General features: G+C 56.4%; 8 protein-coding genes across 8 annotated transcripts; 5 read left to right on the top strand and 3 right to left on the bottom strand.

Annotated features, from left to right (window-relative positions):
- Positions 1 to 126: 126 nt before the first annotated feature.
- On the bottom strand, positions 127 to 612 carry CcaverHIS019_0105840 (uncharacterized protein; the record flags this gene model as incomplete). Its single annotated transcript, XM_060601944.1, has 1 exon — positions 127 to 612. The coding sequence occupies one exon, from the start codon at positions 610 to 612 to the stop codon at positions 127 to 129; it is 486 nt and encodes a 161-aa protein (XP_060453132.1).
- Positions 613 to 3,079: 2,467 nt separating this feature from the next.
- CcaverHIS019_0105830 (uncharacterized protein) lies at positions 3,080 to 4,525 on the top strand (the record flags this gene model as incomplete). The annotated part of the gene is made up of 2 exons (XM_060601933.1): positions 3,080 to 3,556; positions 3,647 to 4,525. The coding sequence occupies 2 exons, from the start codon at positions 3,080 to 3,082 to the stop codon at positions 4,523 to 4,525; spliced, it is 1,356 nt and encodes a 451-aa protein (XP_060453131.1).
- Positions 4,526 to 5,128: 603 nt separating this feature from the next.
- On the bottom strand, positions 5,129 to 6,331 carry CcaverHIS019_0105820 (uncharacterized protein; the record flags this gene model as incomplete). Its single annotated transcript, XM_060601922.1, has 2 exons — positions 5,129 to 6,013; positions 6,050 to 6,331. 2 exons carry the CDS (start codon positions 6,329 to 6,331, stop codon positions 5,129 to 5,131), a joined length of 1,167 nt encoding a protein of 388 aa, XP_060453130.1.
- A 1,484-nt stretch (positions 6,332 to 7,815) lies between these two features.
- On the top strand, positions 7,816 to 9,092 carry CcaverHIS019_0105810 (uncharacterized protein; the record flags this gene model as incomplete). Its single annotated transcript, XM_060601911.1, has 4 exons — positions 7,816 to 7,949; positions 7,993 to 8,237; positions 8,270 to 8,788; positions 8,827 to 9,092. The coding sequence occupies 4 exons, from the start codon at positions 7,816 to 7,818 to the stop codon at positions 9,090 to 9,092; spliced, it is 1,164 nt and encodes a 387-aa protein (XP_060453129.1).
- An 838-nt stretch (positions 9,093 to 9,930) lies between these two features.
- On the top strand, positions 9,931 to 10,842 carry CcaverHIS019_0105800 (uncharacterized protein; the record flags this gene model as incomplete). The annotated part of the gene is made up of 3 exons (XM_060601900.1): positions 9,931 to 10,270; positions 10,306 to 10,709; positions 10,741 to 10,842. 3 exons carry the CDS (start codon positions 9,931 to 9,933, stop codon positions 10,840 to 10,842), a joined length of 846 nt encoding a protein of 281 aa, XP_060453128.1.
- A 100-nt stretch (positions 10,843 to 10,942) lies between these two features.
- Positions 10,943 to 12,538, bottom strand: CcaverHIS019_0105790 (uncharacterized protein; the record flags this gene model as incomplete). The annotated part of the gene is made up of 5 exons (XM_060601888.1): positions 10,943 to 11,674; positions 11,709 to 11,786; positions 11,820 to 11,996; positions 12,027 to 12,326; positions 12,374 to 12,538. The coding sequence occupies 5 exons, from the start codon at positions 12,536 to 12,538 to the stop codon at positions 10,943 to 10,945; spliced, it is 1,452 nt and encodes a 483-aa protein (XP_060453127.1).
- Positions 12,539 to 16,369: 3,831 nt separating this feature from the next.
- CcaverHIS019_0105780 (uncharacterized protein) lies at positions 16,370 to 17,850 on the top strand (the record flags this gene model as incomplete). The annotated part of the gene is made up of 6 exons (XM_060601877.1): positions 16,370 to 16,398; positions 16,653 to 16,667; positions 16,802 to 17,078; positions 17,136 to 17,339; positions 17,373 to 17,450; positions 17,554 to 17,850. 6 exons carry the CDS (start codon positions 16,370 to 16,372, stop codon positions 17,848 to 17,850), a joined length of 900 nt encoding a protein of 299 aa, XP_060453126.1.
- Positions 17,851 to 19,394: 1,544 nt separating this feature from the next.
- On the top strand, positions 19,395 to 20,841 carry CcaverHIS019_0105770 (uncharacterized protein; the record flags this gene model as incomplete). Its single annotated transcript, XM_060601866.1, has 4 exons — positions 19,395 to 19,538; positions 19,573 to 19,634; positions 19,669 to 20,255; positions 20,288 to 20,841. 4 exons carry the CDS (start codon positions 19,395 to 19,397, stop codon positions 20,839 to 20,841), a joined length of 1,347 nt encoding a protein of 448 aa, XP_060453125.1.
- Positions 20,842 to 21,289: the final 448 nt, after the last annotated feature.

The following is a 21,289-nucleotide window of genomic DNA, read 5'->3' as shown; positions in this document are numbered from 1 at the left end:
TGCCAATACCCCCATGCTTGTCCGCCACTGGGCTACTGTACTCTCATCGTGCATTCGACGTGCATACACCATACATTCCTTTCATAAAAACTAGACGGCCTTCGGGTCACCCTGGTTTCTGGGCTTCTAAGCAACCTTGCCGCCACCACAGTGCCAGTCTTTGCGAGACATCCAAGTTTTACCATCGATACCCACCAAAACTTGGAAACAGTGTTTGGCCATCCCATCGAGTTTGACCGCCCCGGCGAACTGGCTAAAGTCGCCATAGTCGTCGTCCAGACGAAAGGCGGACGAGCTCGTGTCCTGCAGACTAATGTACATAAAGACCTCTTTGCCTAGGTCGTTGGTGACGTAAGCGCAGTTTGTGCCGCCGCCAGCGGAGGAGTAGTAGACGCGAAGTGTCCCGCCGATTGAAAGCTTGCGCGGACCGTCGATGAGGTTGCCAGCACAGAGGGCGCGGCCTTCGATGTCTGCGCGGTCTTCGATGGAGACGGCGCGGTCTTCGATGGAGACGGCGCGGTCTTCGATGGAGACGGCGCGGTCGTCGTGGGCCACGGGGTTAGCCGCGACGGCAGTCGCAGCGAAGAGGGCGAGGAGTGTCTTGGCGAGCATGTTGGCAGCTTGGAGAGTTGACAGTTGTCAATGGGGATTTGGGAGCCAGGTCGTCTCCTTTTATGCCATTCGGACTGACTGTGCCACTTGTTAGTATCCAAGGCATGTCACGTCCGAGAAACGCGTGGATGCCCTCAGGATGTGTACTATAGGCGTCACATCCGACGGAAGCTACGGCTGACGGCCACGCTCCACCATCAACGCCCTCTCCGTCAGGAGGTTGGGACTGTCGCGTCGCCCTTGCCGTGGGATCCAAGTGGTATTGTGGTAACGGCTAGCACCAAGTCATGCATGCCTGTCTACTGTAGACAGACGTAACGGTCATGTGGTATCGGCGTTGCCATGGTGGAATCGTTGCGCACCATGCATCTAGAGTCTAATCAGTGCGTTTCATCACTCTGAGCCTAATCAGTGTGTTTCACGACTCTGAAGGCCAAGTGGCCGGAAATGGGTTTACCGACAAGGTTGGATGTGAAGGGGAATGATGGACAGGCACCGGGTGTATTTCGTAGGAACTGGCGGATGGTAAACTCTAGTTGTTCCTGGCCATGGATGCTCCATAAACTAAACTGCTCCGAGTGAATGCCAAGTGTCCAAACCACAAACGGGCCTAAAGACTAGACGCTGTTCTCGGTGCACTCCACACCCCCTCCCGAGTGGGCACAGGCCCATACGAATGACCACATCATGTAGTCTATCCGCAGGGAGAGCCTAACATGTCGCTGTGGAGCTGTTTACCTGCTTACGCCAACGGGAGCGGTCCGACGGTGACGCGTTTGGTACATGGGTAGTTGCAAAGGAGCCATGTGCACAGTCAAGCGCAGTGGAGCGTGGATTCAGCATCGTACCAACACCGCACAAGTACCAGTACGTGACATGACTCTCCCCATTACTACCGTGGTTCAGCTCCATTGTGACGCTATACAGCCTCGTCGTCGCCAAGGTATTTCTCGTAAGCCCGAGTGCACGCGGCCGCCGAAATGCCAAAGGACAATGGCCCAGTCTTTATCCCGTGAGCAGGTAAAGCACGGTTCAAATCCATTCCAAGGTGCAACCATGTGAGGGTGAGGGTCACTTGCCGACCGGGAAGGTGTCTAGGAGCCAACCGACAGTCATGAGGGTATTCCTTGCCCCAGCTCGTTCAACCGAGCTCACCTTGTCCGAGTTTGAACCCGGGTTGATAAATACTCCCCGAAAGCCAGATACATACGACACGCTCCGCCTTGCGCGACAACTCGCCCATGCCCAAAGGACTGGATAGAACAGGCGTGTGGCACTTGCTGATTACTGGTTACTGGTTGCGGCACACTGGCTCCCTCCAGGGCTGCCACCCCGACATTGTCCGGGCTCGGGCGCATACCGCGACTCTTCGGCGGCTGGCATACGCATCATCGGGTACAGAGTAGAATATCTTGAGAGTCGGACGCGCACAGCATGATTACAGGTTATATAGTACGGCCAGCTCGAAGACGACGACCGCCGCAATCAAGGCCAAGTGGCTCGGACTGAGGCCAACGACTAGACTGATTGAAACGTGCATGGACAACGACTCAACACTGGTTGCGAGGTGACCCATGGCCATGACCATGACGCATCGCCTATGGCCCAGAAATGTTTACTGGGTTGTGCAAGACCTGAATGTTTGTTTGGTCAATTGATGAATTACGCGACAAGAGTGGCATGACTTTACTCGAGCGTAGCCGCGTGACGCGCGTGGCAAGGTGTGACCCTGAACACTCCCAAACTCCAAACGCCTTGAATAAGGTATGATACAAACCAATTTAGAGGTTAATATACTGTTGCCTGAAAAGGACTCACTTGCCCTTTGTGTCGACCATTCAACTGTCTGACGAGGTATCCCTGGGGCAAGTTGAGAGAAAACTGAATAGGTGAGACGCGTTCCCACACTAACTCGGCCCAACACTCGGTCGGATCGCATGAGATGAACCACGTTCCCCACTCACCCTGACTTTGGATTCCGGTCCGCGCTCCATCCGGTGCAAGTGCCTGACTATACGCGCGTCGCAACTCGACCCCTAAATATCTTGGTGGATCGTTGACCTGGCAATGCAGTTTAGAACGCGTCGTACGCCGTCGTACGCCATCCATCATCCATCATCCATCATCCATCATCCATCATCCAGAAACACGTGAGAGGCAGCCGGACTCGGCTTGGCAGTTCGGTTACGTATTCCTTGCTCCACCAGACCAGCCAGCATCACTTTTACTGCCATGCTCACTCGTTGGCCCACGTATGCTGAGAGAGCGGCTGGCTTGAATTGGGGTAATTAATTGTTAGTATGACATCAGTAGGACAAAACAACAAGGCTAAAGCCTTTAGAACGACTCAGGGGCTTGCCGACAACTTCCTGAACTTGATCAACTTGGCCAACTCTTTACCATCTTAATATAAACCTCATCCATCCCTCTCTCAATCACTCTCTACCTCTCTACTCCACCTTCCATCATGCTCCCCTTACTCATCGCTTCATCCTTGTTCTCCTCGGCCACCGCCCAGGTCATCGCCACTGGGCCAAACGGACCAACCAACCCTGACCAACCCTTCTTCGCCCCAGTTGGCTCCACAGTCAACAAGAACTCGGATGCCCGTCTCATTACGGTCAACGCCGTCGACGACTTTTGCCTCTTCGCTCCCATGAGCCCAAACTCAAACATTGGTGACACGGAGCACAACGTCGTCGCTTGGTGCACCAAGCCCCGTAACAACGCTCGTCTGATCCCGGATGGCACCATCAGGTCGGTCCAGTTCCTCCGCACCCCCGCCTATGTCCAGGTCTCGGGGTGGTGGGACGGCACAAAGGTCAACATTCGCAACGGCGACCAGGGCGGTGAGCTCGACCCCCACGGCGCGACTGCCGAGGGCAACCCCGTTGGCGGCAATGTTACCACCAACGTCGCCACTGGGAAGAACGTGTTCTACGAGGTGAGTGTACCAGACTTTTATTCTAGTCGAGAATCCTTCCTTTCCCACCGCCCATCCTCCCACGGTTTGAATATTCTAACCGCCCCACAGGAGTGGATGTCGTTCGTATCGTACGACCAGTTCTGTGTGCGCATCTGCACAGCCGAGGTCAACGGTGTGTCGGCAGGCCAGCAGTGCAACCACATCTACGACCTGCAAGGCTGCCAGTTCGTCATGGCCATTGCCGACTACTGGAACATGCAGGGCTTCGAATCGTGTGACAGTGACATTGCTGCCCCTCCTGGTGTTTATGGTACTTCCACCTGGTACCAGGGAATGGTGCCCACTCCTGCCGCTCCCGCCTTCCTCCCCGCTCGCTCCAACTGCGTCCGTTACAACACCATCTCGAACGGCATCAACCCCAACGACCCCAAGGTCACTGCTCCCCCCACACTCGTTGGCGGCGGTCCACAGCCCACACCGACGACCACACCCACGAGCAAGCCCACGTCGTCGTCCACGACCTCGAACCCTCCCACGGCCACTGGCGGTACCCAGCTCCACCCTAAGGGTAACAGTGGCTGGTGCCTCGAGGTCCGTGGTGGCGTCAATGCCAACGGCACCCCGGTCCAGGTCGCGCAGTGCAACGGTTCGGCCGGTCAGAAGTTTGAGTTTGTTCGCAATGCTGCAGGCCAGGTCAAGGTGCCTGGCACCAACTTTTGCCTCGACGCCGGAACTAACCCTGGCAACGGCGCCAAGCTCAAGATCTGGACTTGCTACAGCGGCCTTTACCAGCAGACCTGGTGGTACACTGGCGACAATCACCTCGCGATTGCCAATGGCCCTGGTCTCTGCATGGACGTCACGGGCGGCAGCCTCTCGAGCGGCAACCAGGTGCAGGTCTGGTCGTGCAGTGGCACCAACCAGAACCAGGTCTGGACCTCGAACGTCGCCGGCGGCATGCGCCGCCGCGGTGCCAACTTTGCCTGAACGGAAGATGACAGGACAATGACTAGGACTCTCCTCATGTTTACTGAACATTGATAGTAGTATGCATGTTACATTATTTTATTCTGTTGCTGGGCGAGGATGAAGGGCTGCGGGATAACAGGCGTGGAGAAGGCATACGTTGCTAGCAATTGTCGGGACGCGAGTAGGTGCCTAGGTGGAGTCGGATGAACTCGGCGAGGTTGCTTTCTTTCTCTGCCAAGTTGCCGACCAATGAATGCCGAGTTGCCGGATATTGGCCGAACCGGCCTTTTCCGCCAAACGCCTAATCGATGGCGCCTTGCGCCTTTCTTGCGTTGGCAAATCTACTAACCAACTGACCATGTCATTGTGGAGCCAGTCGTGCTCGCACGAGCTTGCAAGTGGGCGAGCTAAGCGAGTAGTCAACGCTCACGTCGTCGTCGGAGCGCCAGTGAAAGCCTCGGGATCCAGCAAACAAATGAAATTATGTGACATGAATGAAATGCAACTATTTATACAACTTTTGGTGGTTTTGCTCACCAGCCCGAGGCTTCTGAAGCTTGCCTTTCTAGCCCTTCTAGCTACCGTACTCTACTCGGCGCCCTTTGGGCATGCTACCGTACTTTACTCCGCGTCCGTCGGGCACGACTCGGGAACTTGATTCACCTGGATGCCGCAGCGCTTGTAAGCGGCCGAGTCGGGGTAAGGACGTTTCCAGCCGCCCTCGATTTCCGGCACCGAGAGCCAGAGACGCAGCAGGTGGCGGCGGGGAATGGGCGGGAGGTGGTCGACGTACGCGGTCCGAGCGTGGAAGTTGTGCATCTCGCCGACGAACTGGATGTCTCCAACGTCGAGGACCATGTGTAACGCGAGGCGTTGGGCCGTCTGTTCCAGCACCTCGATAGCCTCCTTCTGTTCATCCGAATGGCCGGGAATAAGCCCAGCATCGACGAACCGCTGAATACTCTTGACGTAATATGGGTCGTATTGGCTGATGACTTTGCCATCGTGATAATAGAAGACGGCCTTTTGCACCCATTCCTTCTGGCCCTCGCTCACCTCGCCCTTGCGGTCAAAGTACCAGTTTGGGCGGGCGAGGAGTTCAGCAACGTCTGGCCGTTCAGCCTGGAGAGTGTTCCAGATATTGTGGGCGCTGGCGACATCCGACTCGCCGCCCTCCTTGGCTTTTTGGAGACAGAGGAGACCGACGACATCGCCATTGTCCGTGTGGAAATACTGGCGCGCGGTGGTAGTGTAGATCCGGACTTTATCAATTTGCGTCGGGTCATTCCCGAGGTCCTTGACGTGTCCGAGAATGTGACCTTTGTGGTTCTGGGAAATGGCGACACCAATAGCCGCTCCAATGGCGAGGTAGATGGCACACGACTTGTCGACGGCCCATCGATGCACGGGCAGACCCCGGATCAGGATAAAGCCCGCGCCTTGCACGGTGGTCTCGCGGATCTCGGCGAGGAAAGACCGCACACTGTCCGAGAGAGGGAACGTCTCCTATTTTGTAAGCTTTATTTTAGGTTGTTAACTCACGCGGTCGATCTCCGGGAGAGAGAGGTTTTTGGCGGCCCAAACGTCGTAGGAAGCCTCGAGGGAGGCGATGTTTTCAGGCGACCAGAAACGTTTCCAAAGCGACTCGTCGTCGATAAAGTCCTCGCGCGTCCACACCGTCTTGCCGGTGATCTTCTTGGGGAACGCCGAATACGGCTGCACGAGAGAGTGGTGGGGCTCAAGCATGCCCTGCGTGATGCCCTTGTTGAAGCCCTTGAGAGGCACGGCAGGGAGGGGAGGGACGGTGGCGACGGCGACGGGCATTGTGGCAGTAGACCAGGTCTTACGAAGAGATCAAGTCTGAGAGATCAAGCGACTACGAAGAGAAGATGGGCGTTCCGAATGCATTAATGCCATGCTCTTTATGCCAACTCGGCGTCGACTGACCCAGTAGATGGATGAACTCAACCACTTGGAGATGCAAGATGACGTGCTGCGATGGTGCCAGCCATATTGGCACATTCACATTGGCATTAGCCCACATTTGCCAAACCAAGTTGTAATCAGACCTAATCGTCTTTGTAATCCACATCTGAGAATCTAATCCACACTGAGCGCTCAACTGTTTGCTGACGCGATCCGGCCGACACTTACACCATTGGACCACTGACTAATCGTCAGCGCCGTACTACTATGTAGCCAGACTCTCGCCATCCCAGCATTTGACCACGTACGCGTGGTATGGCGAGTGTCACCAGTCGTCTGGCGCTGCTATTTAGCGGATGGATCAAAGGCACGGTTGCGCCATCGCCAGGCTGGATGGCGTAAGTGGGCAAGTGGATCCCAACGCAACAGTGTCCATATCTACTTGGATCGTTGAGGCTGAGATGCGAGATGCCGATGCGCGTCGGATTCATTAGCCGGCGTCTCCAGATTATCGACGCCGTGTCCGTGATAACACAAGCAACCTGCATGTCTCAGATACCACCTTGGCCGTGCCTAGCAGCACATTAGTACCCGAGCTCCAGGCGATATACTCTCCTCCGCCCTTGCCACGGCCTCTGCAACCTGCTCAGCCACCGCGTGGCGATCGAGAACACTGCTTCAGGGCGAGCTGAAGGCTCAGCCACCGCGTGGCGATCGAGAACACTGCTTCAGGCCAAGCTCTTCAGCTCGCCCAGTCTGATGGCGCCTCACCGGCGTCATATAAATGGTCGTTTGAGCTGGCATCAAAAGGCGTGCGTAAGAGGTTAAGCATCGAGGGGAACAATGTCACCAGGCGGGCGTTCTCCCGGATCAAGCTTGGCCTCGACGCGTCCGCAAGGCGTTGAGATGTAATGGCACACTACCACTGGCGGGAGTTGACAGACGATCGGGGCGCCGCTGAACGGCCTGGAGCCTCCTCGAGCTACAAAGCCGCCCTGGACATTGAGGGCGCACTGCCGACGCGCTGGCAAGTCTGATGACAAGGTATCGCCAGTGTCGTCGGCAGTCTTGTTGCTTGCGTAGGGGAGTCCCCGGATCTCATGTCGACCTTGCATAAGAAGCCACGCCGACATCTCGGCTCGAGCTGCATCAGTCCCATGCGGCCAAGCTCGAGATGGGCATGCGTCGTTCTCTCGTTCACATTTGGATCTTGGGGTGGAAGTGTGGAAGCCGTCGGTTGCGTGACGATGGTGGCGCTGATGACGCCGGGGCGTGGGATACTGCGTCGGTATCTAACATGCGGCCCTCTTGAACTGCATAAAACTAATGGCGCTGCATATAACTAATGGAAAGCGGCCGCACTTCAACCCCAGCCTTCCACAATGCCCCAGACCCATCCCACTGGAACCAACGCCCACGTCGTCCTGCTGGGCAAGGAGCGCATCGAAGTGCAGTACCGTCCGATTCCGACGGTCAAAAACGACGAGGTCCTCGTCAAGGTCATGGCGACCGGTCTGTGGGTCTAAAACGCCTCTGGAGGCTTAAAGCCCTGACACCAGATGCGGCACCGACGTCTCCTTCTACACGCGTGGCGGGATTGGTTCGCGCGTCGTGAGCCAGCCCCTGGTTCTCGGACATGAGAGCGCCGGCATCGTCCATGCTGTTGGCCATGACGTGACCAAGGTGGCGGTAGGTGACCACGTTGCTATTGAGCCCGCCTTGCCATGCCGGATATGTCGTTTCTGTCGCTCCGGCCAGTGGAACTACTGCAAGAGAGACCAGTACTTTGCGACTCCTGGAACTGGTCCGTCCCCACCTTTCTTGACTGACATATAGACGGAACCCTGTGTCAATACTTTGCATGTCCCGCGACCTCGTGTGTGCCGATCCCACCCACCCTCCCCTGGCCCCAGGCCGGATGTATCCAGCCTCTCGCAATTGCGGTCCAGATCGGCCGGCGGGCGCCCAAACTCGCCCACCAAGCTGTGGGCGTTATGGGATGTGGACCCCTCGGTCTACTGTGCATGGCCGTGGCGAAGGCGTATGCAGCTCGCGAAATTATCGGTATCGACCGTGTTCCCAACCGCGTAGATTTTGCTCTCAAGTATGCGGCAACACACGCCGAACTCAACCCCGAACAAGACATGAAGGCCGAAACACACGGCACACAAGTCATCAAGGGCCGCGGAAGCAAGATCCGCGAAGTAGGCGACGAGATGGCCTGGCTCGACCATTGGGTCGAGGAACGCCTCCCGAAATGGGGCGTCGAGCATGGCCTCGACGTCGTCATTGACGCGACGGGTGCCGAGCCGTGCATGCAGCTCGCCGTCGCCCTACTCCGTCCAGGCGGCACTCGTGGGTTTAGGTTTACTTTTGACAGGTATTAACGGCAGTAATCCTAGCTGGCATGGGGCCTCCTCTCACACGATTCCCCACGCTCGAAGTAGCGTCAAAGGAACTCACTATCAGCGGGTCTCTGCGCTACACGACCCGCTGTTTCGAGGACGGGATCCACCTCGTCGAGCGTGGCCTCGTAGACCTCGCCCCACTCGTCACTAAGACTGTGCCCCTCTGCAAGGCCGAAGAGGCGTTCAAGGCTGCCCGTAGTGGGCCTCTCGCTGGTGGCGAGATGAAGGTCGTTGTCATGAACCAGGAGTAGCGTGTGCTGTATAGTGGTTCGATCATACATAATGCAAGTTTCAGTGTGCAGCTACCTGTGCAGCGTTCTTGTAAGACGCGTTGGGGTTTGCGGCAGCATGAGCCACGAGTGGGGGCCAAACTCAGAACAACACTATGACGTAATATCCAAATATCATATCTCTGTTCGTATAGTGGCTAGTATGCTCGCTTGTCATTAGTTCTGACTTTGTGACCGCGGGAGACCGGAGTTCAATTCTCCGACAGAGAGTGTATCAATACATTTTTGGCTCGTTGTCATGCCGACGTGATTGCTGTCGGCCGAGTCACTGGCCTCCATCCATTGAGCAGCCAGATCAAGGCGTACGACGTCGTCGTACACCTTTATTTCGTTTGCGCTGCTCTCACGTCCTTAGCAGCGGGTGATACTGTGCCGTCCTCATGCCTCTGGTGGGTTTGTCAGATGCTATTGGGAAACCAATTACGCCTGGACGTGGGAGACTTCCAGCCAACCCTGAGTCCAAGACTGCTGGGCCAAAACAATGGTGCCGAACACATGTTCAGCTCAAAAGGTCGAACTGGGAGTCGAACCCAGGCTACAAGAACTGACCATGCATCAGAATCTTGTGTACTGACCGTTATACGATTCAACCTTAGAGTTTATTCGGACCCGCTATGGCAAATACCCACGCGGGGTAGGCCGATCGCTAGAAAGCGCAAGACTGAAAAGTGGGAGCAACTTGGCCTTGCATCTCGGTGTCCATGCCGGCCGGCCCAAGAAGCCGAACACGGCCAACTCCGACGTGACCCAAGCCCACTAATCTCTTCCATCCCAGCACCTCTTCATCCTCCCACTGACCATGGCCACGCTGTTCAACCTCGATGCCAAGGTGGAGCACAAGACCGGCGCGGAGCGTCCGCGCGTCGGCAAGTTCCGTAAACCCAACCCGCCGACCTTCGACAGCGAAGACGAGCGCGCGCGGTACCAGAAAGGTCGGCTGGCCATGGCCGCGCGTATCTTCGACGACCAGGGTTGGGGTATCGGATGCGCTGGCGGTCTGTCGGCGCGCGACGCAATCAACCCCGACCTCATATGGGTCCTCCCGCGTCGCAAACCGCTGTGCGCGATCGTCAGCGCCGACCTCGTCGGCGTTAACCTCCAAGGCAGGATTGTCGTGCCCAGCGACACCCTGCGTGAATGTAAGCTTGCAAGGAACGATCTGATCTGATCGCAGACGACGAATACGTGCCTCTACATTTGGCGATTTACCGTGGGCGCCGTGATGTGAATGGGATCGTGTCGGGCCACACACCGCATGGGCGGACGTTCTCGGCGCGCGGCGAGACGATCCGCATGCTGTGGCAGGACTCGTGTTTCTTCTCAGGCCGCGTCCCCGTCCTCCCTTTCGTTTCTGGCTTGAATGCCGCCAAAGATCCCGAGGGCGTGACTAGCGTCCTTGGGGATGGCAAGGGGTTTATTATGCAGAACCGCGGACTACTTATGACGGCAGCGACGATCGAGGGCGCCATCGCGACGTATATCCGCCTCGAAAACCTGTGTGGAAACCAGCTCCTCGTCGAGGCTGCTATCAAGGGACGTGGAGGGAAGATGATCGAGGTCGGCGAGGAAGAGGTCAAGGTGAGTTACTGAAGAAGTTGGCTGACCACAGTTCACAGTGCAGAACGTCGGGAGCGAACACCACGCGTGGATGATGGGCATGCCCTACTTTGCCCGTTGGGACAAGCGGACAGGTGGTGCGCTTGTCATCTAGAGGGATGCTGTCTGCGGATATTAGGGCCCTGTCGTGCTTAACATTGCAGAGCACATCTCACATGCGATCTATGACACGAGCATAACCAACCTTGTAAAGCCTAGAATTCACAGTTGCAGCATTGGTCGCAGCACGTAACCCCCGCCGCACGATGCCCGGTCTGCATGGTCCAGACCGCGCGGTCAAGCAGGTCCTTGACGGGCCCGTGGACGTTGAGCTTGGGTTCCGACGTCTTCTTCTTAAACGGCCAGAAACGCCGGCGGCTCTTCTTGCTCTTCTTTGCTTCTTTCTCGTCCTGTGCCGAGAGGTGGGCATTGTGACCATGTCCATCCTCGCTCCCGCTGTCCATCTCACTGTGACGCTCATCCGCAAGGTCGGGGCTGCCCAACCGGTCGCCTTTTTGGACCGCCGTGCGCTCACTAAGCATCGTGCTTCCCAGGCGCGGTGACCGTGCTTCGTATGTCGAGCTGAGCCCGCGTGAGCTTGAGATGCTGGGTGCCAGGCCCTTGGTGGATGGCGTCATCCGCTTGCGGAACGACGTGGGCGGATGTGGGGCAGAGTGCGATGGGCCTGCCGCTGCGCTGGCTGCTTGTGACCACGTGTTGGAGAGCAGAGGCGAGTCCGAGCAGACAGAGAGGTACGACAAGGGTCGCGCATCCGAAGTCTGCGGGAGATGCGACAGGATGTCGGCCGTCGTGAAGCCCCGCGTAATACGCTCAGTGAAGTGCATGAACGCCTTGATGGTCCCTGGGTCCAGGCCTCCATAAGCGAACACTTCCATCGCAGCCACAGCGAGGGCCGCAGAGTCGCGTGGGCGTGCGGTGGGAGTGGGCTAGCTCTCAGCGGGTGATGCCATCAAGACTTACCACATATACGCGGACCTTGTCGTCCTCAATAGGCACTCTATCAATGGAGGCGAACACTTTGACGCAGACGTTGCGGAGCTGTGCGTGAGTTGGTCCTCATAGTTGCCCTACAATAGACCAGTCCGGACCCCATTGCACACCGAGCCGCTTTCGGGAGCGGCTTGAGACGCCGCACGGGTCGTAAACCGTCAGAAGCCCCGAGCGGCGGTCGACTGCCATCATGAGCCATGCGTTCTCCCACCATACAGGGAACACGATGTGGTCGTAGTCCCTCAAGGAGCCCGAGTACTGGGTCAGCCCGCTAAGGATGGAGCTTACCACCACGCCATGGAAACTCTTGAAGACGCGCGCTTCTCGTGACTCGTTGACTTTGAACCTATGTCGCGATAGACCGGTCCAGAATTCAAAGTCGAGCAGGAGGACACGCCGGCGGCCCGCCTGTTTCGCAAACCGCCGCGCGAGCGTGTTGAGCAGCACCGGCACGTAAGTGTACCACCGCGAGTTGTGCGAGTAGTACCATTTGCGTGCTGTTGCCCAACGCCAATTCAACGCGAATGGTGCAGTGCTCCATTCGTGCTGCGACGAAAGCCAGCGGTCAGTCATTGCTGTGTGTCTCGCCTGGCGTGAGTGATTCGTGGCGACTGGTTTCGGGAAAGGAGACGCACTGAGAGGGGCGTGAGCCAGTGGGACAGGATCCCCGCCGCGAGGTCGTCGCCGTCGTCGCCCCATACCGCCGGGGTATGGTAGGTCGACTCGGTGTCGTCGTCGTGGGCGAACGGGTCGGCTGGCTCTGGCCCTTGAGCCGGCCGGTACGAGATGTACTGGGGCATAGGAGGGTCCTCGATGTCAGTTTCGGAGTGACGACAGTAGCTACCCGACCAGCAGGGGTTAAGAGAAAAGGTGGCGTTAGAGTGAGGTGATGAGTTCAGAGATGAGATGGGTCGATCCAATGCGAGGTGTGAGCGCACGACGGGGGTTGGCGTGTCAGCCGCAAACGAATCGCCAGCTCGACATTGTTTGCAACAAGCCGTGCGAGCGGCCGTGCGGGAACGCCCGGCCTTGCCTGTCCGTGCTTCCTTTCCCACCAACTCGCTACGAATGTGAAGGCAGTGGGTGAGAATTGTGACTGTGAAGGAGACATGTCCGTTCAACGCGATCTGTGCTCCTGTACTTGGTCGGTCGCCTCGGAGGAAGCGCCAGGGAGGAACACCCCGCGGGGACGGCAGATTGAGCGCCTATTTGGCATAGTTGGAGGCCAAGTCAGATGAGCGTACTGTGGAACTTGATCAGTGGAACTTGATCAGCATGGTTGACTTCTCATGAACAGTCAACATTACAAAAGTCAAAACCCAGTACGGCCGTATTCAGATCCACTCTGTCGACCAACATGCGCACGTGCTTCGGATGAGTCATCAAAAATAAACCCTCCTTTATTAGAGTAAAAGATCCAGCTACTGAAAGCTTTCCTTCCCCGCCAGGGAGTTGAACCCTGCTCTTTCGCGGTGATTCCTGGCTATTGACCAGGCTCTCTCAGCTGAGAGGCGAATATACTAACCGATATACTAGCGAGGAGAATGTGTATAAGCCTCTGGACGTTCTACCGCTGCGGACTCGCTGGTGCGATAGTGAATAATGTGGTTGGAATCAAAGGCAGAATGATGACGAAGGGAGGTTGAAGTGTGGCGACAACCTAGGGCCAAGTTCTGCTCCGATTTGGTGCTTGCCGTGTGTGACATCATATGAGCTTGTCGTAATGGCACATTGGAATACTGTCAAGTGGAAGAGCATGGGGGAGGCCGGAACTGACCAATCCATGGCTAATTTCTCGGCTTGGTGTGGTCTAGGACCTGCCACATAGAATGCCACCATGGAGATCTGTCCTTACCTTGAGCCAGTTCTTCGATCGCATCATTATCACCACATGCCACAGGCTGTCGATGATTGGGGCTTGGCGGGTAGCCTGAAACGTGGAGTGTGAGGAGCATGACGGAATCCTTGTCTATATCGGAGCATGATGGTTACTGTGGTGAACTTGGCAGGTCACATATTCTGCCTTGGTGGACTTGTTCGGAGGTTATGGCAGACTAGTCATAGGTCAGGGCTGGGGAACCAAATCTCGTTGTTTCCAAGCGGCTCATACCGATCATGCCCCGCGTGGCTGTTGGCCGTTTCACTTCTGTTAGCAGTGTGCCTCTGTGGCTCCCGAACACGTCATGACGCTTTCAACTCGTGGGCTCATCATGTGGAGCCGCGACAGCTCCACCTCCTATTCAGGCATGCGTCTAGGCATGGTCAGCACCAACCGACTGTCGAGCTCCAGGAAACAATAACTGAGCCGTGACCTTGCTCGACAAAGGAGGCCTGTCACATGTCGACTCTCATCCTCCTCAAAAACGCACGCGACGAACTGAGGGTTGGTACGTTGAACACGGAAGCTAGGGTTGTTTACGATGGCCAGGAAACTCGGCCTGTACTTTACACTACATTAGAGCATCCAAAGCGGTATGTAGCGGTTGTACGGTAGCTTGATTTTTGAGGTACAGATGCTTCCGAACACCTTACCAAACACAGAGGTTTGAATGACTTTGACCTTTTAAAGAAGGTTTAGGCACGTAACCCCAGACCCTTACATAAGACTTACAAAGAGCCTGAAACTGAAACTAGGGTCATGACTGTTGAATGTTTGTGATTTGTGACGGATGCCCCTTATCAAGTTCCAAAGCAACATCAGGCACCTATATTCTGGGGGCAAAGTTAGCAAATAGTCTCCGTTTTCAACTAAAAGGCCCGACTTGCGAGTTGAACGGCATACAGTATCAATGAGGGGGCAAATGCGGACAAGGGTCGCGAGGGGATAGTTCAGGCGTCACCTGTAATATGGATCCTGGCAACTCTTGGCTTGCCTGCAAAGCTCAAAGCGATATGAATGTTGCACCTGTGACAGTCCCTGTCCCTGTTGTCAGTAGATGAGTAGAGGGGTTGCACAGCAAATGTACAGTCTGGTCAATTAATCGCCACATCTCGTGCTGTAGAACTTGGCCAAGCCCACGGAAGAGACAAGTTGACGGCCTCGGGAACGTATCCCAGCCCTAAGGGCTATGCTGCTTCGACTTCCCCCTGGCCCTTCTGTGTCGTTTCCGCCTGATTTGCCTATTTCTAATGGGTCTAATTGATGATTTGAAACTACAATACTACCATGTTGATTTGATTCATCTTACCCCTTGATACTCCAGACGTCGACTTTTACAGGGCCGAACTTACCAGGCCCGACCCTTCGGGTTTTGTAAGCGGTAACTCTTTTGAACATGGCTTGTCACCCGCTGTTACAGTGCATACTAATCATTCATATCGTCATCATTCAATCATCCAATCCTTCACTGCTTCATTGTGTTTGTCTTTGCTTTTAGCGATAGTGCAATCCACTTGTTGGCCATCACCCACAACGCATTCCTTCGACTCGCCTCAACGATTCATCTCCGCCGGCATCGCATTCAGAGTGTGTTAGTCATTGACGCGTTTCGGACATCCCATTCGCGCGTGCCGCGACATTTCCCCACACTGCCCTGTGTCATCCCGTCTTAGCAAAGCCTTTGAACCTTAGGGTCGAGTCACTTGCGCATCAATAACTTGGTCATCTCCTCATCGTCCAACCTCAAGCAGAATCTCGCAAGACCTGCTCTCCTGTCGACTCTCCAATCATCGCATCGCAGTCGACGCCAGTTGGTTCCTAGTCTTGGATGCTGGGTTTTGAATCACGTAGCCCCTTCAAGATCTCGCAGGACTGGAACTGGAACCGGAGATTCCTCAAGGCGTTCGTGGGCCACCTCCTACCCAAACTCCTCCTCCCCCACCCATCACCGTCGACCATATGACCTCGCCACCGCCGAGCTCGAATCGTCGCGCATGGTGGACAACTTCCAGGGGTGGCGAAGAACGCATTCCGCCCGATAAACTCGACCTCAATCACCGCGCTGCTCCCTCTCTCACGACGCCAATGTCAGCAACCACGCCCTCCACTTCGACAACGACTGCGTGGACATCGGCTGTTCATCATTCGCAACATCTGCAACCCGAGCGCACCCCTTTACGGAACCGTCCTCCCTTCACACCCGTTTCTCCTCCGACCCAACTCAAGGACCCGAGACGAGATCCAAGTCGTGAATACGAACCAGCTCCTCCACGAGAATCCGGGCCGATACGGTCATCGCGCGAGTTTGACACGGGCCCGCGGACTCGAGAGATTGAGCGGGCGCGTCATGGGGCGCGTCATGGGAAGCAAGATTACGAAGGCGAGAGGCTCCCCGGAGTGCGCGAGGTTGGAAGACTGCCGCACGAATACGAGATGGGAGGGCCGAGGCGAGAGTATGAGGCCTCACGACCGCGAAGAGGTTACGAAGGGCGCGAGATCCGCTTACCCCCATTGGAGTACGGCGGAGATCGAGGGGATGCTCCACGCATAAGAGAGGGACGCGAGGAGAGAACAGATAAGGGTAGGGAGAAAGCCGGGAGTGTACGCAAACTCGAACGACACGAACACGACGAACACGATGACGACGATGACGAACACAGCACCTCGCACCGGTCACAGACCGCGGCTGACACTTCAGCCAGCCCAGCACCGGGGGGTTTTAACGGATGGGAAAGTGCAACCCTGTACTACCATGCAATTCACCGCCTACCACCGCTTTCTGTGAGTGCCAGTCTCAAACAAAAAGGACACGGGGGTCTTTCTAGGAGGGTCATTTGTGATGTGTGAGGACTGTTTGCAGGTGTGGAGTGGGGTGGGAGGTGAGGGATCGCTAGTGGTAAGGCACAAGCCCAAACGCCAAAGCCGAATTAGGCTGGGCTGGCATAAGCCTAGACTCTCCCGCGGGCCAGACCAATGTGTTCTCCTATTGGCTTGGCTCGACCTCGCCTGCCACAAGAATGTGGTGCTGACGGCAGTCATGGTGTGGTACGGTACTCGAGATGGCACTCAAGTCGTGCGACACCTGGGTTGTATCTCGGCACGCGAACGACCTTCCATCTTACGCACGCATAATGGCATTTTATGGCGGTGAACGCGGGGAGCCTCCATCCAGCCGAGCTACCAGTGAGAAGGGCTCGATCAAGGGAGTAGGGTCGGCATCCGCGTCCGCCTCGGACGTTTCACGTTCAGATCCCGAGGCAGTTCTTGCCGGTGAGATTGTGACTGTTGGGGCGTTTGCGCGGCGTATGGAAACGGTCATCGACGCTCTGCAGACGCAGATGGCGCCATACGACCTGACCATGCCACGTACGCATCTTGTCGGTGCATGGCGAGAAATTGGGGAACGTATCACTGCGCGGAGCAATGCTGAGCGGAGAAGAGAGGGCTCCAGTAGGCACACGGTTAGTTCTGCTCCCAGCTCCAGGGTTCCTTGGAACGGATTGTCAGGCTAACATCAGGCCAGCGAAGAGTCAGAGTCCACGCGTGCAGAGAAGAGCGCCCGCACACGCAAGCGACGGAGAGAACGAGAGGATGGACCTGTCACTGGAATCTTACCTGTCCTTATCGGCAGGGACTGGATTGTGGCAGCTGCGGACACAGTAACAGGCTTGGTGTTGATCTACGATGCAGGACACGCGCTCGATGCTACTGAGGCCGATATTGTGAGTAAATGGCCACCACGGCGCTGATTTCAGGTCAGAGACGAGGTGATGCGAGCTGTGGCTGAAACAATCGGTCAGGAGCCCATGCGGGTGGAAGTGAGACATCTTCGTGTGAGTAATAAACTTGTCTCCGATGGAGCCCAGGCCCCAAGATTGGCAGTCTAGAGAATAAAAGTCCCTGTCCCCCCAGGAACTAGCGTCGCTGACACCGCAGCCACCTGATCGCGTCCCGCAGAGACACACAGTTCTGTTGGCCTGCGCAGCACTCGAAATGTTCGGCTCCTCTCCGGCTCCGATTGGCGACCGCTCGCTCCCAGTCTATCTCGGGCTGTGGTCCAAGCTTCTCGCGCAAGGCATCACGCTCGCCATTCCCCCGTCATTCGACCGCCCCTCTGCCGCCCAGTCACCGCTGTACACCAAGGATATGTCAGCGAGCCGCGTTCTGCGTGACCGCATTGTGTGGACGATTCATACGGGTATGCTGGCGTGTCCGTTCCGCGGTTACTGGTGACGCCTATCTCCGCGAGTAATCAATGGTTGACAAAGGACACATCGGCCATCTTTGCATTTATGAGCATGTAACGTAATTTTGGCGCTTTGGGCGTGCTTGTCTCCCTCCCATTCAACATCGCTTGTACTAGTAAGCCATCCAACCTCATTATTTACTACGTCCCAGCCGTTGTTACTGTGAGTCGCCTCTGATTTCTTTTCGATATTCAATGCATCTTGCAACTGCCACATGCAATTCGCCACACCCCGAGAAATCCGGAATCCCAAGCTTCCCGTCGCGACCTTGTCATGGCCCTGTCCATCTCCACGTGACGTTAGAGATCCCCTGCCCCTCCTGCCGTCGTTTCAGTTACGTCCGAAGCCCAGCGTAACTGGCACCTACATGCGTCCATCAGTCCGTCCAGCTACACTCACTACTGTAGGCACCTTGCCAAACGCGATCTGGACCCCGACAATACCGGACCCCGCACCAGGGCCGCTATCGTGTCGAGAACAAGTCCAGGAACACAATTGATCATACGACAAGATGGCTGAGGGCCTGGAAAGACTCGCAGTGAGCAATATCTGCTAAATGATGGTACGTCGCCACAAGCATCAAGGCGTTCTGAGCGAGTCTAGTCGCTCTCCAACGTAAAGGTGCGACTACCAACGGAAAGGCGCAGCGACTACTCCAACGTGAAGAGGTGACCCTGGGTGCGTCACTTGACGACAACTTGTATCCCAAGCTACTCACTACACGTTCGTTAAGCAATCAGATATCGAGGCCGCAAAGAGTGGAATCCGGTTCCCCGCTGGCCTACCCCACTTCCGCACCCCCCCCCCCCCCAGCCCCTGTCTCGCCTAACCATCACGCTAACCCTCGCCACCACAACATGGCCACGCGCTGCACACCAGCATCTATCGGCGAGATGGCCGAGCGGTCTAAGGCGCTGTGTTAAGGTGACTGTCCGATCCTCGAGTTGGATTTGGACGATAACATCTCCGCAGTCTTCGGACGTGGGTTCGAATCCCACTCTCGTCAACAGGGCATTCAATTGCTCAGCCAAATCTTTTGGCTCGGGAGGTGTGGGTGTGAGGCAGTTGATCAGATGAGATCTACACCTGAAGATGTGGCGGTGTGGGATCGGCGATGGCTTATATCTTGCCCGCGCTCTTGCCCGACATATGTCGTTGCCGTGCCATCCGCTTGCTAGTGCCAAGACTGGGAGAACACTTTGACATTTGCGGGCAGCTTGGCCGGCCGCGACTCTCGGTCATCTGCGAGTGTTGGGTCTTGGTGGGCATCAGACGGGTGTTTGCAACATGCCCAGATCAGTTTGCGGGCAAGCTGCCCGCTTGCCCGTTATCGGGCAACAGTTGCTCTTCCGCCGTGTGTCTCCGCATCATTCTGTGCTGCGTAGGCCTAGATCAATGCGTATACTTAAGACGTCAGCATGGAGAAGTCAGAAGCCCATCCGATACAGCACGGGATCCCTCACAGTCACAAAGAGACGAACGGCAACTCTCCTCCTCCTCTAACCTAATTCACCGATCGACACAGACGAAATGACCGGCATCGTGCACCCCGAGGTGTCCAAGCCCACCCGCTCCAACGCCGACTTCTGGAAGGTCGCGAACTCCAAGCTGATCCGATATGGCGGACAGTGGAGCGCGGTCCGTATCGTACGCGCCCAGGGTACGGTGATGTGGGTGAGTTATCCACTCTTTTCTCAGCTGACCGCAGGACGAGAGCGGTAAGCGGGTGCTCGACTGGACCTCGGGCCAGATGTCGTCGGTGCTTGGCCAGTGAGATTTACCCACCTACCACACTGACATGCAGCGGTCACCCAGAAATCGTACAAGTCGTCGACGAGTACATGCGTAACCTGGACCACCTGTTCAGTGGCATGATCTCGGACCCGGTCGTCGATCTCGCCGAGGCGCTCACAAACATGCTTCCCCCCCAACTCAACAAGTGTATGTTCCTCTCGACCGGCAGCGAGACAAACGAATGTGCCCTCAAGATGGCAAAGATGTATACGGGCGGCCACGAGATCGTGTCCCTCAGCGCCTCGTACCACGGCATGACACATGGTTCCGGCGCAGCTACCTTTTCTGTCGGTCGTAAAGGCTACGGCCCACAGCTGCCTGGCAACCTCATCTTGCCGGTGCCATATGCGTACCGCTCGCCATTCCGGCACTCGGACGGGAGCTACGATTGGCGCACCGAACTCGATTACGGTTGGGACTTGATTGACCGGCAGAGCACAGGCGCTCTCGCGGCCGTCATAATCGAGCCGATCGTATCGACCGGCGGAATCCTCACTCTCCCGGAAGGATATCTCAAGGCTCTCAAGCAACACTGCGAGAAACGCGGCATGCTCCTCATCGTCGACGAGGCCCAGACAGGCATGGGCCGTACTGGCGGTGAGTCTCCCTACATTCAACACTGACCGTAGACATGTTTGCATTCGAGCACGAAGGCGTCGTCCCCGATATTCTCACTTTATCCAAGACGCTCGGCGCCGGTCTGCCACTCGGCGCGACAATTGTCACCGAGGACATTGAGAGGGTATGCTCCGAACGTGGATTCTTCTACTACACGACCCACCTGAACGACCCTCTCGTCGCAGCGGTGGGAGCAAAGGTGTGCGAGATTATCACGCGTGATCGGATGGACAAGCAGGCTGCCGAGAAGGGCGAGCTGCTGAAACACGGTCTGCTCAGTCTCCAGAAAAAGTACCCGTGCATCGGCGATGTGCGTGGTCGCGGGTTGATGATGGGGATCGAGATCGTCGAGGCCGACAAGAAACCAGCCGACGAACTCGGCACACGCATCAGCGAGCGATGCATGCAGCTCGGGCTGAGCTGCAACGTCGTCCAGCTCAAGGGCATGGGCGGGACATTCCGCATTGCCCCACCTCTTACCATCACGCCAGAGGAGATTGCCGAGGGCATTGCCATCATGGACCAGGCGTTTGCCGACGTCCTGGCTGAGCGGAACGGAGCGTGAGGACCTAGTGATGGATTCTAATCGATGCATTGGGAATGTCTGCTGTTTCATGCTTGATGAGACAAGGGTTTTACTCACTGCGATTAGGTTCGTATGACGTGATGATGCTCTCGGCGATCACCGACATTCCTGTACCCGACACACTTATTCCTCTCGCCACCCAAAATGCTGTCCACGTTACCAAAACACTGCTCGTCGATATCAAAACACTCACCGGCGTTACTACATTCGTTCCAGCTCAACTAAACCCTACCAATTGCTTCTTGAAGTGAGGGAAAGTCCCAGGAACATATAACAACGCCTCCTCGCTAGTATATCGGTTAGTATATTCGCCTCTCAGTCGAGAGAGCCTGGTCAACAGCCAGGAATCACCGCGAAAGAGCAGGGTTCAACTCCCTGGCGGGGAACAGAGCTTTCAATAGCCCTAACTTTTGGTTGGAAATCACCC

The sequence above is a fragment of the Cutaneotrichosporon cavernicola genome, assembly GCF_030864355.1.
Source record: "Cutaneotrichosporon cavernicola HIS019 DNA, chromosome: 1".
Lineage (NCBI taxonomy): Eukaryota > Fungi > Basidiomycota > Tremellomycetes > Trichosporonales > Trichosporonaceae > Cutaneotrichosporon > Cutaneotrichosporon cavernicola.
This window is presented reverse-complemented; position numbering and strand designations above follow the sequence as displayed.